The sequence below is a fragment of the Triticum urartu genome, chromosome 2A (genome assembly GCF_056163025.1).
Source record: "Triticum urartu cultivar PI428250 chromosome 2A, HENAU_Tu73, whole genome shotgun sequence".
Taxonomy (NCBI): Eukaryota; Viridiplantae; Streptophyta; class Magnoliopsida; order Poales; family Poaceae; genus Triticum; species Triticum urartu.
The window spans coordinates 725,416,331-725,435,306 of NC_141874.1; the positions used below are offsets into that span (position 1 = coordinate 725,416,331).

Sequence of the window (18,976 nt, forward strand, 5' to 3'; positions counted from 1 at the left end):
GAACCATGACCACACCATGTCATAGCCAGCCCATGCCAGCGTTTCGGAGGAGCTTTTGCAAGCATTCGTGGTTCTATTTGCCGGTGCAAGATAAGCTATGGCTGTCGGCACCGCCCATCGACCCCAACAACTTTCGGCAGGCGCTGCATAGTCACAGGGCACTCGCGCCCTGCCAACGCCAACCTTGCTTTGCTGCCTTGGAGGGGAGCTCGAGGTGCTCTTTCCTATTGTGTCTCCACCACGACCGCAAGGTGTTCAACGCTTTGCTCACAAGGTACCATGGATAATGGGGATGAGTATTTCTTTCACAACTTCATTTGTTCATTGGATGATTCATACTTGGATGACGAAGAGCTTGTGGTTGCTGCATTGGTCGCCAATGACCACATTGGTAGGCAACGACCTCGGTTCAGGGGATCAATCCCGGGTCATGCTCCAGCCTTGAACCGCAATAGGGAGAGCGGCCACGCCCTACTCTATGTTGATTACTTTGAGAATATCACACTCTTCAAACCACATCAATTTTGTCGCCGCTTCCAAATGAGGACACATGTGTTCGACCGTATTTGGGAGGGAGTGGTAGGATATGACCCATACTTTGAGTGCAAAGAGGATGCCTTTGGCAAGCCTGGTTTCTCCTCTTATCAGAAATGCATGGTGGTTATTCGCATGCTTGCATATGGAATTCCTCGGGATCTTGTGGATGAGTGAGTCCACATGTCTCCTGCCAATGTATAGTTTCTGCAAGGCCATGGTGGCAGTGTTCGGCCCTGAGTACCTGAGAGAGCCAACTACCACTGATACAGAAAGGTTGTTGGTGATCAATGCCGAGAGGGGCTTTCCAGGCATGCTTGGTAGTATAGAATGTATGCGCTGGAAGTGGAAGAACTATCCATTTGCTTGGCAGGGGAAGTACAAGGGGCACGTGAAAGGTGCCACGGTCATACTAGAAGTGGTGGCTTCACAAGATCTGTGGATATGTCATTCTTTCTTCGGCATGGCTGGTTCTCACAATCATATCAACATCCTTCAGCGTTCTCCAGTGTTCGCAAGGCTTGAAGAAGGACACTCCCCAGAGGTCAACTTTGAGATCAATGGCCACCATTACAACAAGGGATATTACCTAGCTGATGGTGTCTATCCTCAATGGTCAACTCTTGTGAAGACAATACCCAATTCGCAAGGAGAGAAGAGACGGAGATTTGCCCAAATGCAAGAGAGTGCTAGGAAGGATGTGGAGCGTGCTTTTGGTGTGCTTCAATTTCGACGGGGTATCGTTCAAAATGTTGCATTGACATGGAGCACTCATAAGCTTTGGGAGGTGATGGGTGGTTGTGTGATCATGCACAACATGATCGTGGAGGATGAGCATGGTGATAGCATCTACTACCAAGGGTTTGATTTTCAAGGTGAAAATGTGGAGCCCGAGAACCAACAACCTGCAACCTTTGAATAGCTTGCCCAATTTCATCGTGAAATGTGTGATTGGCATACTCATATGCATCTCCAGGATGACTTGGTTGAGCACATGTGCATTCACATTGGCAACCAGTAGATGTATCGCTTCATTTCTATTCAAGACAATTTCGATTGGGTTGTGGAAATATTTATTTTGTAAAACTATTTTAAATATTTCATTTATTTGGTTATTTGCATTACTTGCTTATTTGCATAGTCATATAGGACCTCCATCCGGACGAGATATGGTCGACGCATCTACAAAAATAGACAGACGCCGCCCCATTTCCATCCCCAAATGGACGAAATCCGAACAAAACAAATGTCTGTTTGGGGTCGTGCATTAGAGTTGGCCTTGTTGGAAATATGCCCTAGAGGCAATAATAATGTGGTTATTATTATATTTCCTTGTTCATGATAATCGTTTATTAACCATGCTATAACTGTATTGATTGGAAACTCAAATACATGTGTGGATGCATAGAGAACAACATGTCCCTAGTGATCCTCTACCAGACTAGCTCGTTGATCAAAGATGGCTATGGTTTCCTGGCCATAGACATGAGTTGTCATTTGATAACGGGATCACATCATTAGGAGAATGTTGTGATGGACAAGACCCAAACTATAAGCATAGCATATGATTGTAGCAAGCTCATTGTTATCGTTTTCTGCATGTCAAGTATCTATTCGTATGACCATGAGATCATGCAACTCACTGACACTGTAGGAGTACCTTGTGTGTATCAAACATCGCAACATAATTGGATGACTATAAAGATGCTCTACAGGTATCTCTGAGGGTGTCTGTTGAGTTGGCATAGATCAAGACTGGGAATTGTCACTCCCTAGGACGGAGAGGTATCTCGGGGCCCACTCGGTAATACAACATCACAATGAGCTTGCAACCAATGTGACTAAGGAGTTAGTCATGGGATCTTGTATTGCGGAACGAGTAAAGAGACTTTCCGGTAACGAGATTGAACTAGGAATGGAGATACCGACGATCGAATCATGGGCAAGTAACATACTGATGGACAAAGGGAACTACATACGGGATTAGCTGAATCCTTGGCATCGAGGTTCGGCTGATAAAGATCTTCGTAGAATATGTAGGAACCAATATGGACATCCAGGTCCCATTATTGGTTATTGACCATAGAGGTGTCTCGGTCATGTCTGCATAGTTCTCGAACCCGCAGGGTCTACACACTTAGGAGGTGTTTGTTTCGTCAAATTCTGCCTGTCACCTGTTTACAGTGTAAACGGATACCCTTACGTGCGTTTGGTGAGACAACTTTGTAATCACGTTCCTCTGTAATCAATTATAGGCCAGTTATCGAACGATACCCCCCACCCCCCACTGGTAAAGACTTCCTTACCGCTCCTGACTCTGCTCCTCCCCCGCGACTCGCTCCTCCCCTGGATCTGTCTACGCAGCCGCCTCCCTTCGAGTCCCGCGCCGCCGCCCCGCCGCCTCCCGTCCAGTCCAGCGCTGCCACCTCCCCTCAACCACCTTTGGTCCTCTCTTCTTGGTCCAGCCACCGGGTTGACCTCGCCACATCAGTCGCCAGGAACGACCGCGCCAGCCGCCTTCGACGCTGATGAGGGTGGACCATTGAAGCCGCGTACGAGGAGTAGCAAGGCCCATCCGCCCATCTCCGAATCGATCTCTTCCTCCTCCATCAATCTCTTACTGCAGATCTCAAGTTTAGGTACATGTTTCCTTTACACTGTAGAACCAAACAAAATTGGGTTTGTCCAGTCCGGTGCTGTTACAGTCTGTAATCAGGTTCCATTTACGTTTACGTTACCACTGGACAAAACAAACACCTCCTTAGTGTTTGGTGACGATCTAAGTATAGTTGAGTTATTATGTTCGTGACCGAAGGTTGTTCGGAGTCCTGGATGAGATCCCGGACATGACGAGGAACCCCGGAATGGTCCGCGGGCGAAGATTGATATGTAAGATGAAGGGATTCGGATTCCGGAAGTGTTCCGGGAGGTACGGGATTTCATCAGAGAACCGAGAAGAGTTTCAGGGGGGCAGCAAGTGTTGGGGGGCCTCATGGGCCAAGGCAAGGGGATACACCAGCCCACAAGGGGCTAGGTGCCCCATTTGGCTTGGGGGCCAAGCCACCCTAGGGTTTCCATAGGGGCGCCCCCATCTGGTGGTCGCCGCACCCCCTAGGGGAAACCCTAGGGAGCCCCCCTCCTCCCTTCCCCCTATATATAGAGGTGTAGAGGGAGGGCAGCCGAACCCATCATTGCCATGGTGTTGCCCTTCCTCTCCCTCGTAGTTTCCTTCTCCGCTAGGCTTGGCGAAGCCCCTGCTGAGATCGCTCCACCACCACCGCCACAACGCGGTCGTGCTGCCGAAGAACTCGAGCTACTACTTCACCATCGCTCACTGGATCAAGGAGGTGAAGGTGTCATCAAGTCGTACATGTGTTGAACGCGGAGGTGCCGTCCTTTCGACGATTGATTGGGAGTTCATGGACGGATTGTGATTGGGTCGTGAAGATGTTCGACTACATCAACCGCGTTTGTTAACACTTCCGCTTAGCGATCTACAATGGTCTGTAGATCCAATCTCTCCACTCGTACATGTGCATCTCCTAGATTGATCTTGAGCGTAGGAAAATTATTGTTTCCTATGCAACGTTCCCCAACAGGCCTTACCGGTTCGCTCTCTCTCCTCCTTAATTGAGTTGCCACGTCCGATTTTTGCATATGTTACAGGCTTAGCACCTGTACAAGGTGGAGTATCTGATGGGGCCTGCGGCGGGGCATAGTTTGGATGGGGATTTTTTAGAACACAATATATACACAAACGCTCATATATATGCGCATGCACTCTTCCCTATAACACACATGCAGACCCTATCCCTATAAATACATCCGAGATAATGCACCGGCATATCATCTTAAGATTAACAAAGTCACCACGGACACCTTGTAGTCGACGGGAACGTCTCCTTTCACTGAACGCGCATCACCAAAAATCCTGAAATAAATTCAAAAATAATGCGAGCACCATGATTTAAACCCTGAGAGCATCTACAGCCGGACTTGGCAAATCCGACCCCTCAAACGCCTGCGGACGCACCCGGACGCGTCTGCGGGAACTGACCGGGCGCTCCTCAAAATGCAATCCACACCCGAACACCTCAATTACCATATCTCAGATCCATACAAACTCATGCCACTACGTCAACGCACATGCATCGTCCGGCTACTCCATCGCACTACAGTTAACATGACATCGGACTACCAAAATTTGGCATGTTTGGCTATGGTGGAGTTCATCCATGGCTGCCTTTGCCCTTCCCGGCGCCCTCGTCATCCTTCTCGCAGAAGTACCGGTCGAAAACGCAGTACAGATCGAGCCAGATCTGCTCGTCGCCGGAGCTATCCTCGCCGGAGCTGTCCTCCTTCTCCTCCTTCGGTGGCAGCCCGGCCATGGCACGGTCCGCCCGATTCTGCTCTCGGGCGAGGGCGCGCGTGTTCCTCCGCTATCGTTTCTTCAAAATGCGGGCGCGGATGGCTTCCTCCTCTGCGGCCGCCCGCCCCGCCGCATCAGCCGCCTCTGTCGCGATCATTTCCGCCGCTATACGGGCCTCGGCGGCCCTTATCCTCTCCTTCCCACAGCGGGCCACCCGTTCCTGATGGAACTCATACTCTACCCGACCGGTGATGGGAAAGGACAGGTGTTCTGGCCGGGACCGCGAGGATCCAGCACCAGAGGACGCGAGTGCCCGGTGAGCCGATGCTATGGCGTCGTGGTGGACGGATACGTCCGTCTGCCGGGCGCTGTCCTCCCAGGAGCAGCATAGTGCAATGTGGACAACCATTGCCTCCTCCAACCCACATGAGATGACACTCCAACCGACGGATCCGGATTGGTCGGAGTCTGACCCGCTGCCTGCCATGGCGGAAAAGGACGGAAAGCGCCGGAGGTGAGCTCGGGTGGCGGAGGGGAGTGGAGTGAAGTGGCTAAGATTTGCTCCGGCGAGAGGATGGGGAGGAATATAAGTGGGGTCAGATGGGCCAGCATGGGTCGGGCCCGACGTGGCGGGTGTGCCCGGGCGCCCCCATATCTGCCCCATATTTGGGCTGGATATGAGGGGTGTCGGTCAGCCCGGGCATTTGAGGCCCCTTTGAGGCGTTCGTCTGGGTCGAAAAAACGTGACCGGTCAGTGACCGGGCAGCCCGCCCGGGCGTATGAGACGGCTTTGAGAGGTGCGGTTGTAGATGCTCTGATAGGCTGAGTATGCCACTCTCCTCCTAGCCATCCATTGGCTCGTGTGTTTGGAAGGTCTTGGGTCGACAAACAGTGCGGCCGAAAACGCAGCGTGTATGCTGGAACTGCAGGGCAAAACTTCAACGAAGCGTTGAGCATTCAATGTATTCACACAAGCTACCGTTTTCGCGAGATTGTGCCAGCTTGTTCGGGACGAGGATCCTCTGCCGTGCGGCAGGGTACCGTTCGGCCACTGACAGGCGGGCCCGCTGGGAATCAGGCCCACACGTCAGTGCCCCCAACGGCATGTGCAGTACGTCAGGGGAGCTGCTTCCGCATGTTCGAGTGTTTTCTCCTAGCCGTGGTAACGCCAGCATGTAGATTATCATCAATAATGGGCAGGGGTGGAGGCAGGATTGGAGCTTAAACGAGGCCGAACATGGTGATTGTCACTTAGAGGGGGCCAAGAAAGCTAATTGTGTCTAAACATCATGTCTAAACTAGCCTTAAGTAATAAATCATTCATATTGTACAATGTCATGGAGGGGCCAGGGCCCCTGCTGGTCCCCCTAGCTCCGCCACTGATAATGGGGTTTGGTGTAGGATAGGAGTACTGTGTGTAAGGGCATTTTTATCCCTACGGTGTTTTGGTGATTGATGACAATGCATTTGCGGACTAATCGGGTGCTTTGGTTTCTTTCAGATATTCATCCTTTGGCACGCAATGATTATTTCCCCTCGGCGCTCTACTCAAGACGGTGTAGCTTCCTTCGTGACTTTGTTGGTGCACTAAGTTTCGTAGTAGTCACTGTACTATCAAGAGGGGATCTGCTTCGGTATGGTTTGGGTGGAATCAACACGTACATGTTCTTCTCTCTCCCACCGTTTTCTCTCCGTCTCTATGGAGGTTCTCTCTTCTCCCTTTGTGGTTTTTCCTGGACCCAGCGGTAGTACCGGGCCACAGCGGTAGTACCGCTGAGGCTCACTAAGCGGCAGTACCGCTCCTAGGAGCGGTAGTACCGCTCCTCGGAGCAGTAGTACCGCTTTATGGCCTCAGCTGTAGTACCGCTGCGGCTCCGTGTTCCTACCGCCTCGACTCGAGTGCGCATTTTCTCGTATCGGGTTTTACGGCACTAGCTGCAGTATAGCGGTAGTACGGCTGAAGCTCAGCAAGCGGTAGTACCGCTCCTCGGAGCGGTAGTACCGCTGGTGGCCTCAGCCGCAGTACCGCTGTGGCTCCGTGTTCCTACCGCCTCGACTCTAGTGCGCATTTTCTCGTGTCGGGTTTTACGGTACTAGCTGCAGTAGTAGTGGCGGTAGTGCTGCTTGCGAGCGGTAGTACCGCCCTGCCTCCGCGGTAGTACCGCTCTGGGTCCCAGCCCCAGCCCCTTCTCCTGTAGCGCGGCAGTACCGCTGAGATGGAGCGGTAGTACCGCTTTGGAGCGGTAGTACCGCCCTGCCCCCGCGGTAGTACCGCTCTCTGCGGGGCTGAGTGGGGGGTAACGGGTGGATTGTTCCCCCACTATAAAAGGATGTCTTCTTCCCCCTTTGACCTACCTCTTCCACCATTAAAGCTCCATTATTGCTCCAAGCTCCGTTCTCGCCCGATCTCACTCCCTAGCCAACCAAACTTGTTGATTTGCTCAGGAGTGGCTGAGAAGGCCCCGATCTACACTTCCACCGAGAGATTTTTGATTCCCCCACTCATCCTTAGTGGATCTTGTTACTCTTGGGTGTTTGAGCACCCTAGACGGTTGAGGTCACCTCGGAGCCATATTCCATTGTGGTGAAGCTTCGTGGTCTTGTTGGGAGCCTCCCATAAAGTTGTGGAGTTTGCCCCAACCTTGTTTGTAAAGGTTCGGTCGCCGCCTTCAAGGGCACCAATAGTGGAATCACGGCATCTCGCATTGTGTGAGGGCGTGAGGAGAATACGGTGGCCCTAGTGGCTCCTTGGGGAGCATTGTGCCTCCACACCGCTCCAACGGAGACGTACTTCCCTTCAAAAGGAAGGAACTTCGGTAACACATCCTCGTCTTCACCGGATCCACTCTTGGTTATCTCTTACCTTCACTTGTGCATGCTCTTTAGTGTTTGTTCCCTTGCTTGCTTGTGTGCTTATTGTTGTTGCATCACATAGGTTGCTCACCTAGCTGCACATCTAGACAACCTTCTTTGATGCAAAGTTTAATTTGGTAAAGAAAAGCTAAAAATTGGTAGTTGCCTATTCACCCCCCCCCCCTCTAGTCAACCATATCGATCCTTTCAATTGGTATCAGAGCCTCGTCTCTTTATTAAGGACTTCACCGTCCAAAGAGTATGGTTGATACTGTAGACGGAGCGTAGGAACACTCCGGTGTGAATCCTATCTCGTCTACGGGCGATGGGGGAACTTTGGTCTCTCGTGAGGAGTTCAATGTAGCATTGGAGACATTGAAAACCTCCATGACGACCGAAGTTGAAAACATGTTTACTAAATTTCTTGAGGGGCTCAAACTATCCACCGCACCATTGAAAGTGGGGGATCCCACCAACAAGGTGTCGGATGCTATCCCCGACAAGGGGGAAGCTAGTAGTGAAAAGGCTCCTTCTTCTAGTGGCAAGAATGGCACCGGCATCTTTGCCCATGTGGAACCACCACTTGTGTATGGTGGACCGGTTCCTTCTACTCATTTGAATCATGCCGGTCCTCCTCCTAAGATTGTGAAAAATGAGGATTTTGATTCTTGGGTTTACCGCTTTAAATGTCATTTAAATCATGTGAACACTAACCTTTGGAGAATCATTGAAGAAGGTTTCTACCCACATGATCCAAGCAACTTCACTCCTCGAGAAGCCGCGGACAATCAATTCAATGAGAATGCTCTCTTCATCATTCAAGATGCAATTCCACCCGAAGACCTACCTCATCTTCGTCCCTTCGCCTTGGCCAAAGATGCATGGCATTGTGTCGTGTCTCTCTACCGGGGAAGCGCAAGCATTCAACGCTCCAACTATGAAGTGGTACAAGATGAGGCCGATGAGTTTGCAATGAAGGAAGATGAAGAACCTCGTGAGCTTTATTGGAGAGTCACCAAACTCGCGGTCTCACTACGAGATCACGGGAGCAAGGACACGGATGACAATTGGATCAAGCACAAATTCCTCAAGGCAATGATGCCCTACCACAAGGCCATGTCCTCCGTCATCCGCCAAAGACCGGACTTCCACACTTTGACCTCAAGCGAGGTGTTGGATGAGTTTGTGGCCATGAACATTTTGGACAAGACCGCCGACAATGTGGTGCTCCGTTCTCAACGGGGAAAGAAGTTTAACCTTGCTTTGAAGGCCAAGCTCACCGTGGAAGAAGAAGAAGAGGAAGAGGAGGAGAGCAACCCCGAAGATACAAAGTATGCATATCATGAACACATGGCACTTGCTTCAAGGCAATTTTGGAGCAAGAAAAACTCGAGGAACAACTTTAGCAAAAACACCTCGAGTGGCACGAGGGGCAAGCAACGTGTAAGGACTTGCTACAATTGCGGCAACGTGAGTCATTTCATTGCGGAATGCCCGTATGAGAAGAGGGAAGACAATGGTGGCAAACTCATTCGAAAGGACAAGGCCAAGTCGTTCCCCAACAAGAACAACTTCACCAAGAAGACTCCTCCCAAGGCCTTGGTTGTGCAATAAGAGTACAATGAGGATGATGACGATGATGAAGATGATGAGTCGGTTGCCATGGCCTCCGTCGCCATTGCCACAACGTCACGAGTGTCTCTCTTCGACTCACCCAACGAGAGCATCAACGCCAAGTGCCTCATGGCGAAAGCCACCAACAAGGTAACCTCCAACATCAAAACTACCATCATTAATCATCCTTCCCCATCGGAGAGCATTAATGAAGTTGAGGGAGTTAATGTGGAGGCTAACGAGTTTGAGGCCTTTATGGGCAAACTCAAGGGAAAATCCAAGAAGCACTTTGTTGCTCTCTTGGAACAACTTGGCGAGGCCAATGACATGATCGAGGCCCACGAAGACACCATCTCAAAGATGGAAGGGCATAGTCGTGACTATGCCGATGAGATTTCGGACCTTTCCAATGCTCTTGAGGAAGAGCGTGGTCTTCGTTTGGCTCTTGAGGAGTCATACAACGTTGATCATGCTAAGTTAGAGAAAGATTATGATCATGCCCTCGTTGTTTCTCGTGTGCTAAATTCCGAGAAGGCCAAACTCGGAGTTGATCTTGCTAGACTCAAAGAGGAGTTTGATATACTTGACAAGGCCCACAAGGCCTTGAAGGGTATTCACGCTAGTCTCAAGGAGTCTCATGATCAACTCCAAGTGAAGCTAACTAAGGAGAAAGCAACTTTTCCTCATATGGTTTTAATTGATAATGCAAATGCTACTAACTCGTGTTGTGAGCATATACATCTTGTTGAGGAAAATGCTAAGTTGAAGGAGCAACTTGAGAGAGGCCTTGCGACTTGCATACAAGGCAAGAAGAACCTCAATGATCTCTTGATCAACCAAAAGGGAGGTGTGGCGAAGGAAGGGGTTGGGTACGTCTCCGACTCCAAAAACAAGAAGAAGAATGACAAGACCAAACGACCTCCTCCCCTCATGCAAACCTTTGTGAGGGCAGGAGAAAGTGTCCCTGAGGAGAAGAAGAAGAACAAAGTCAAGAAGGGCAATGTCACCACACCCAACAAAGCCGGCGATTTTAATCCTTCTTATGTGTTGTGCCGTGCTAGTGATGGGCATGTTTATGCCAAATTTGTTGGTTCTCTTCATGAGCACGTTGAATGGTCTATTTGGGTTCCTAAGACCCTTGTTACTAACATAAAAGGACCCATTACAAAATGGGTACCTAAAACCAAGCATTGATCTCTTGCAGGTGTTTGCTTCCGGTGGTGGATCATGGTTGCTCGATAGCGGAGCTACAAATCATATGACCGGAAGCAAGGACTTGGTGGTGGACGTGCACAAGGTTCCATCTATGCCCACCAATGTCGAGTGGGGTGACGCCTCATCTTCTAAGGTATTGGGACTTGGCAAGGTGGTCATCTCTCATGATCTCACGATCGAGAAGGTCATGCTTGTTGAGTCCCTTGCATACAATTTACTTTCTGTTCGTCAGCTTGCAATCATGGGCTTTGCCACTTTCTTTGATATCGATACCGTGGCCCTCTTGTGGAGCAAGACTCTTAAAGTAGCCTTTGTTGGGCATGTCGAGAATGGTCTATATGTGATTAACTTTTCGGAGCGACCCACTAAGACCGCGACATGCCTAATGGCTAAAGTTGATGTGGGATGGCTTTGGCATCGCCGTCTAGCCCATGTCAATATGAGATCTTTGCAAAGTCTCCTAAAGGGGGACCATGTCCGTGGACTAACGAATGTTAGTTTTGCTAAAGATCGTGCTTGCAGTGCCTGTATCGAAGGAAAGCTACATGAGAAGGCTCACCCTCCCACGACTATCATTTATTCAAAGAGGCCTTTGGAGCTCCTTCACATGGATCTCTTTGGGCCTCCATCCTTCGATAGTCTTGGAGGTAGAAAGTATTGCTTGGTGATTGTGGATGACTACTCAAGGTACACGTGGGTGTATTTCTTCAAGAGGAAGAGCGAGACCCAACAAACCGTCATTGACTTCGCCAATGAAGCACAACTCAACACAATGCAAAGATCTTGACAATAAGAAGTGACAACGGCACCGAGTTCAAGAACTACACCTTGGATGAGTTTCTTGGTGATGAGGGAATCAAGCATCAATATTCCGCACCATACACCCCTCAACAAAACGGTGTTGCGGAGAGGAAGAACCGGACGTTGATGGATGTGGCAAGGACCATGATGGCGGAGTTCAAGTCTCCGTACAACTTTTGGGCCGAAGCCATCAACACCGCGTGTCATGCATCAAATCGTCTCTACCTCCGCAAGGGTTTGAACAAGACTCCTTATGAGATACTCACCGGTAACAAGCCCAACCTCAAGTACTTCCGGGTATTCGGGTGTAAGTGTTTCATTCTCAAGAAAGGTGTTCGGTTGTCTAAATTTGAGGCTAGAGCTTATGAGGGCATATTTGTTGGTTATGCTACAAACTCTCATGCTTACCGTGTCCTCAATAAATCCACGGGACTTATTGAGGAGACGTGTAACGTGGAGTTTGATGAGAATAACGGCTCCCAAGTGGAGCAAAGTGGCACTTGTGATGTAGGTGATGAAATTCCTCCTCAAGCCATAAGAAGAATGGGTGTTGGTTTCATCCTACCCATTGAGGAACCCCTTGTGGCCGAAGGAGAAGGACAATGCCCCACTCAAGTGGAGCCATCACCAACCCAAGGCCCACACACTTCCGAAGAACAAAGTGAAGGCCCTCAACCTCATGAACAAGACCTAGGGCAAGATCATACTCAAGACGGTGTTGACACACCAAGTGATGCCCAAGGTCAAGTCCTCTCCCTCGAGCAAGTTCAAGACCAAGAACAAGTTCATGACGACGCTCAAGATGATCAAGTAACCGCTCCTCAACTCACCGACGAGGAGGAATTAGAGCGTCGTGCCGCCAAAGTTGCTTCCAAGCTCTCCACCAAGGATCATCTCATGACGAACGTGCTTGGAAGCTTAAGAAAGGGGGTGAGCACTCGTAGACAATTAGCAAATTATTGTGAGCATCACGCGTTTGTCTCTTGTGTGGAACCTCACAAGGTCTATGAGGCGCTCGAAGATCCGGATTGGCTCAATGCCATGCATGAAGAACTCAACAACTTCGAGCGCAACAAAGTGTGGAGATTGGTGCCAAGGCCAACGGGGAACCACAATGTCATTGGAACCAAGTGGATATTCAAGAACAAGCAAGATGCCCATGGGATTATCATTCGCAACAAGGCTCGTTTGGTAGCACAAGGCTACTCCCAAGTCGAGGGTATCGACTACGGTGAAACCTTTGCTCCCGTTGCTCGTCTTGAATCCATTCGCATGTTGATTGCATATGCTTCTCATCATAACTTTAAGTTACATCAAATGGATGTGAAGAGTGCTTTTCTTAATGGTCCCATTAATGAATTAGTGTACATCAAGCAACCCCCCGGGTTCGAGGATCCCTACTTTCCCGATCATGTGTATCAACTCGATAAGGCACTCTATGGCCTTAAACAAGCCCCACATGCGTGGTATGACCACCTTACCGAGTTGTTACAAGACCGTGGGTTTGAAGTTGGGATAATCGACCCCACTCTTTTTACTAAGAAGGTCAAAGGGGAGTTGTTTGTGTGCCAATTATATGTTGATGATATTATCTTTGGTTCTCCTAACAAAGCTTTCAATGAGGAATTTGCCGCTCTCATGACCTCAAAGTTCGAGATGTCCTCCATGGGGGAGTTGAAGTTCTTTCTAGGGTTTGAAGTGAAGCAAAGAAGAGAAGGAACCTTCATCAATAAATCCAAATACACTCAAGACATGCTCAAGAGATTCAAGCTAAGTGACGTCAAGCCGGCTCCCACCCCAATGCCCACCAAGTGCCAACTTGATCTAGATCCCAATGGTAAAGTGGTGGATCAAAAGGTATACCGCTCCATGATTGGATCCTTGCTTTACCTTTGTGCATCTAGACCGGACATCATGTTGAGTGTGGGAATTTGTGCACGGTTTCAAGCCGCACCTAAGGAAAGTCACTATGTGGCTGTCAAACGAATCTTTCGATATTTGGCTCATACCCCAAACTTTGGCTTATGGTACCCAAGAGGATCAAACTTCAAGCTTGTAGGGTACTCGGATTCTGATTGGGCGGGAGACAAAGTGGATAGGAAGTCCACTTCCGGAGGATGTCAATTCCTTGGTTGCTCGTTGGTAAGTTGGTCTTCCAAAAAGCAAAGTTGTGTGTCTCTCTCGTCCACCGAAGCGGAGTATGTTGCGGCCGGTAGTTGTTGTGCACAACTCTTATGGATGAGGCAAACTTTAAAGGATTACGGTGTCACTTGTGACAAAGTGCCTCTTTGGTGTGACAATGAAAGTGCCATCAAGATTTCTCTCAACCCGGTGCAACACTTCAAGACGAAGCATATTGAGATTCGGTATCACTTCATCCGGGATCACATTAGGCGAGGAGAGATCGAGCTCAACTATGTCAACACTCATGACAATCTTGCAGATATTTTCACGAAGCCCTTGGATGAAGCAAGATTTCGCGAGTTAAGGCATGAGCTAAATATCATTGATTCGAGCAATGTTGCTTGAACCCGTGCACACCCTACCACGCTCAATTTGGTGTCTAGTTTAGGTGTAGGCATGGACATAGGGGGAGTGTTGTTCTCTCGATGAACTCTCCCTCCCCCCATTATGCATAAATTGATCAAGTCTTTCACTTTAGCCATTGCTGATGGCACGTGTGCTCAAAAGACGAGTTTTGGTCATGGGCCCAAGGTTAAAATCTTCGCGGCGCCATACCTCTTGACTCAAACATAGGTGGCTTCGGCCACCGCCCTCTCTTGAGAGAGGTTTCTTGGCCTCTTGCTGTTGTGTTCCTTTGCTTTTTGTTGCGGGTTTCTGTTTTTTTTTTTGAGCTAAGCCATGTAGTCTAGTTGCCGCGGTGTGCTGGGCGGTACTGCCGCTGCTGGCGAGCGGTACTACCGCTGATAAGCGGTACTGCTGCTGGTGATGGACGGTACTACCGTGTAAGCGGTACTACCGCCACACCAGAGCGGAACTACCGCCTATGAGCGGTACTACCGCGCCCCAGCGCGGTACTACCGCTGCGGGACGGGGGCTGAAGGTTTTTTTTCGGGGCAGGGGGAGGTTTCTTCTCCCCCATACCCATTCGCTCGCCCCCTCGTGCCTCTCTCTCTCCAGCACCGTTCCGCCGCGGAAGGGCTCCGGTGGATCTCCTCCTCCGGGGCGTTCCTCCCCATTTCCTTCGGTGGAGTCAATCCCCACCTCGTCCTCTTGCCATGGATGCCGGTATTGCCCATGTTCCCTCTCTCTTTTGGTCTTGCTTTTAGATCTTGTGCTTAGGGGCAATGGTGGTTGCATCTCTAGATTTTTGGCTAAATCTAGGCTTGAGTTGGTTGGAGAAGGCAACTAGATCATCTAGATTGATGTTTGGCGGGAATTTTTTTGAATTTGGTAGGCCGGTAGTGCCGGATCTGTCCACGGTAGTAGGAAACCACTGTCTCACCGCCTCGCGCGTTGAAACTGCTGTGTATCCGCCTCAAGCCGTACTACCGCTCCCTTTGGAGCGGTACTACCGCTTGGCCTAGGGCGGTACTACCGCTCCCTTTGGGGCGGTACTACCGTTTAGGGCGGTACTACCGCGCTCTGATCACGGTACTACCGCTGCATGCCAATTTCCATCATTTTCCTGCCTTCCCTTGATCTTTTTGTTGTGTTTGTTGGCTTATGCTCGTTTCTTCTGGTTGTTTTGCCTCCGTTTTGTGTTTGGCTCCAGGTGATGACATACCCGAGCAACAAGGTCGCCGCATCAACCCCGGGCGTGCCACCTCCAAGCGCTACCGGACCTCAGAGCCTGCCGGTGGTTCCTCGAGCACCCAACCGCCTCCAGCAAGTGCTTCTGCAACTGTTTCTCCACCTCCTCAGCACTCGAAGCGTGCCGCCAACAAGCCAAAAGGGAAGCCTGTGACTGAGATGACCAGCAAGGAGTTTTGGGAGAAGCGTCGCCGCAACCCCTATACGGTGGACCAAGAACCCACTTTGGTCAACCGTCCGTTCTGGAACCGCTTTCAGTTTGCCATCTACTTTGATGTGATCAAGGCCAAGAAGAATCTCTATGTTGATGTCCGCTCCATTGACACCGATGCTATGGAGAAGGATCCAGAGTACTTTGGAGAAGCCTTTCAGATGTGCACTCAGCTGAACATTCTCAGGATCATGCAGTTCAACAAGGATTTCGATGCGGATTTGTTGGCTCAATTCTTTGCCACCGTCCATCTTGGAACAGATAGCGACAGGACTCTGACTTGGATGACCAATGGCAAGCGGCTTTCTGTCAAGTGGGGGGCGTTCATGGAGTTACTTGACGTGGTGGATAACGGGCTTGAGACTCCTGTCGGTTTCCGTCCTCACCGCCATGCTACTTCCACCCACAAGCAAGCTCTTTGGCCCTACTGCACTGTGAAGGTTCACCCTGTCACTGAGAAGAAGACCTACGAGCTGTGTCCGTATCTAGACATTCTTCATCGCATATTCCGTGAGACTCTCTTCCCTCGCATTGGGAATCTGGATCAGGTTCACTCCTACCTCGTGGACATGCTCCTTTTCTGTCAGCATGAGAAGGAAGAAAACACTGGAGAAAGCCTGGATATCTCTCATGTCATGTGGTCTGAACTTGTATCTGCCGTGTCTGAGCGCAAGTGTCCTATCTATGGTCCCTTCATCATGAGGCTCATTGAGAGGGCCTGGGCACAGACTTATCCCAGAGTGCTGCTAGAAACTGGAGAGTTGGTGTCACATGAGATCAAGCGCCTGAGGAAGAAGGACAACTGGTCAGCGCCTCACACAGGGGGTCCTTCTGCTACTGCTGCCACGGGGGGCCCGTCTACTGCTGCTGCTGCCATGGGAACTGAGGGTGAGGCTGCTCCTGATGCCCACGATGAGGATGTTAGCCACTCCAGTGCAGAACCATCTTGGGCCCAGAAGCTCAAGCGCAAGATGAAGAAGCTCTTCTTCATGGAGTCCCATGGTCAGTATATGACTCATGTGGCGGAGAAGAATGCCAGGACGCGTCACAAGGAGATCATGCGTCAGTTGGGAGCCACAGTTGTCAGTGGGTCTGAGGGACATATCACTGAAGAGGAGGACTGGATTCATCAGAACTGTCACTGGACCGACTCCGATGCCGAGCACTGTTCAACCCACGATGAAGATGCAGAGATGTGATGTTCAGGACCTTCCTCGCCCATCACCTGGAATCTTAGTGTCCCTCTCTGCCCCTCCCTTTTTGGTGTCTCGATGCCAAAGGGGGAGAGAGTTTAGGGATTTATGTTTGCGAGTGTGTCTTTGTGTCGTTCGTTTGCTTTCTCGTTGATTGGTTTTGTTTGGTTTTGTGCTTGTGAGACCTAAGTTCCAGACATATGGTGTAAGACATATGCTACCTGTGTTATCTTATTTATGTGCTATGCACCTCGGTATCTTATAGCTTGCATGCTTATCCTATCATATATATTGTTTTCATATATCTTGCTTAGGTTGTTGGTCTCTAAAATATAGGGGGAGCCATGATCCTAGCATGTGTGCCGTGCAGTCCAAAGCACTTATCGAATGTGCCAACATCTAGGGGAGCCTGTCTATTTTTAGAGGCATGGGTTCTCTTGCATTCTATGTCTACTCTTTTCTATGCAAATCCCGTATTGTCATCAATCCACCAAAAAGGGGGAGATTGTAAGGGCATTTTTATCCCTACGGTGTTTTGGTGATTGATGACAATGCATTTGCGGACTAATCGGGTGCTTTGGTTTCTTTCAGATATTCATCCTTTGGCACGCAATGATTATTTCCCCTCGGCACTCTACTCAAGATGGTGTAGCTTCCTTCGTGACTTTGTTGGTGGACTAAGTTTCGTAGTAGTCACCGTACTATCAAGAGGGGATCTGCTTCGGTATGGTTTGGGTGGAATCAACACGTACACGTTCTTCTCTCTCCCACCGTTTTCTCTCCGTCTCTATGGAGCTTCTCTCTTCTCCCTTTGTGGTTTTTCCTGGACCCAGCGGTAGTACCGGGCCACAGCGGTAGTACCGCTGAGGCTCACTAAGCGGCAGTACCGCTCCTAGGAGCGGTAGTACCGCTTTATGGCCTCAGCTGTAGTACCGCTGCGGCTCCGTGTTCCTACCGCCTCGACTCGAGTGCGCATTTTCTCGTGTCGGGTTTTACGGCACTAGCTGTAGTATAGCGGTAGTACGGCTGAAGCTCAGCAAGCGGTAGTACCGCTCCTCGGAGCGGTAGTACCGCTGGTGGCCTCAGCCGCAGTACCGCTGTGGCTCCGTGTTCCTACCGCCTCGACTCTAGTGCGCATTTTCTCGTGTCGGGTTTTACGGTACTAGCTGCAGTAGTAGTGGCGGTAGTGCTGCTTGCGAGCGGTAGTACCGCCCTGCCTCCGCGGTAGTACCGCTCTGGGTCCCAGCCCCAGCCCCTTCTCCTGTAGCGCGGCAGTACCGCTGAGATGGAGCGGTAGTACCGCCCTGCCCCCGCGGTAGTACCGCTCTCTGCGGGGCTGAGTGGGGGGTAACGGGTGGATTGTTCCCCCACTATAAAAGGATGTCTTCTTCCCCCCTTTGACCTACCTCTTCCACCATTAAAGCTCCATTATTGCTCCAAGCTCCGTTCTCGCCCGATCTCACTCCCTAGCCAACCAAACTTGTTGATTTGCTCAGGAGTGGCTGAGAAGGCCCCGATCTACACTTCCACCGAGAGATTTTTGATTCCCCCACTCATCCTTAGTGGATCTTGTTACTCTTGGGTGTTTGAGCACCCTAGACGGTTGAGGTCACCTCGGAGCCATATTCCATTGTGGTGAAGCTTCGTGGTCTTGTTGGGAGCCTCCGATAAAGTTGTGGAGTTTGCCCCAACCTTGTTTGTAAAGGTTCGGTCGCCGCCTTCAAGGGCACCAATAGTGGAATCACGGCATCTCGCATTGTGTGAGGGCGTGAGGAGAATACGGTGGCCCTAGTGGCTCCTTGGGGAGCATTGTGCCTCCACACCGCTCCAACGGAGACGTACTTCCCTTCAAAAGGAAGGAACTTCGGTAACACATCCTCGTCTTCACCGGATCCACTCTTGGTTATCTCTTACCTTCACTTGTGCATGCTCTTTAGTGTTTGTTCCCTTGCTTGCTTGTGTGCTTATTGTTGTTGCATCACATAGGTTGCTCACCTAGCTGCACATCTAGACAACCTTCTTTGATGCAAAGTTTAATTTGGTAAAGAAAAGCTAAAAATTGGTAGTTGCCTATTCACCCCCCCCCCCTCTAGTCAACCATATCGATCCTTTCACTGTGGCCGGAACAAATTATACTCCCTCTGTAAATAAATGTTTTGATCACTAGTGATGATCAAAACGCCCCGTTGAGTGGGCTTATTTGTGTGACTAGCTAGTTCGTGTCCACACGTGTAAGAGCAACTCTAGCAGATGTCCAAAATTGTGTGCCGCAAAGATAGTATACGGCTCTTCCTAAAACAATTTTGCGCGATCTCAGGGTAGCCCGCAGAACAGATAAGCTAAAACATAATGCATATTTAAAATCTAGTTCGCGCTAAAAAGTTTGAGAAACACAACCGGAGTTCATCATAA

At 50.1% G+C, this 18,976-nt stretch overlaps 2 protein-coding genes across 2 annotated transcripts; both read left to right on the plus strand.

Annotated features, from left to right (window-relative positions):
* Positions 1-279: 279 nt before the first annotated feature.
* On the plus strand, positions 280-711 carry LOC147987199 (uncharacterized). Its single transcript, XM_087542313.1, has one exon. It carries the CDS (start codon positions 280-282, stop codon positions 709-711), a length of 432 nt encoding a protein of 143 aa, XP_087398439.1.
* Positions 712-751: 40 nt separating this feature from the next.
* On the plus strand, positions 752-1,456 carry LOC147987200 (uncharacterized). Its single transcript, XM_087542314.1, has one exon. It carries the CDS (start codon positions 752-754, stop codon positions 1,454-1,456), a length of 705 nt encoding a protein of 234 aa, XP_087398440.1.
* The last annotated feature ends 17,520 nt before the right edge of the window (positions 1,457-18,976 follow it).

Bases quoted from the DNA above. Each gene is read 5' to 3' on its own strand.
- LOC147987200 (XM_087542314.1), top strand. From the start codon at position 752: ATGGTGGCAGTGTTCGGCCCTGAGTACCTGAGAGAGCCAACTACCACT.
- LOC147987199 (XM_087542313.1), top strand. From the start codon at position 280: ATGGATAATGGGGATGAGTATTTCTTTCACAACTTCATTTGTTCATTG.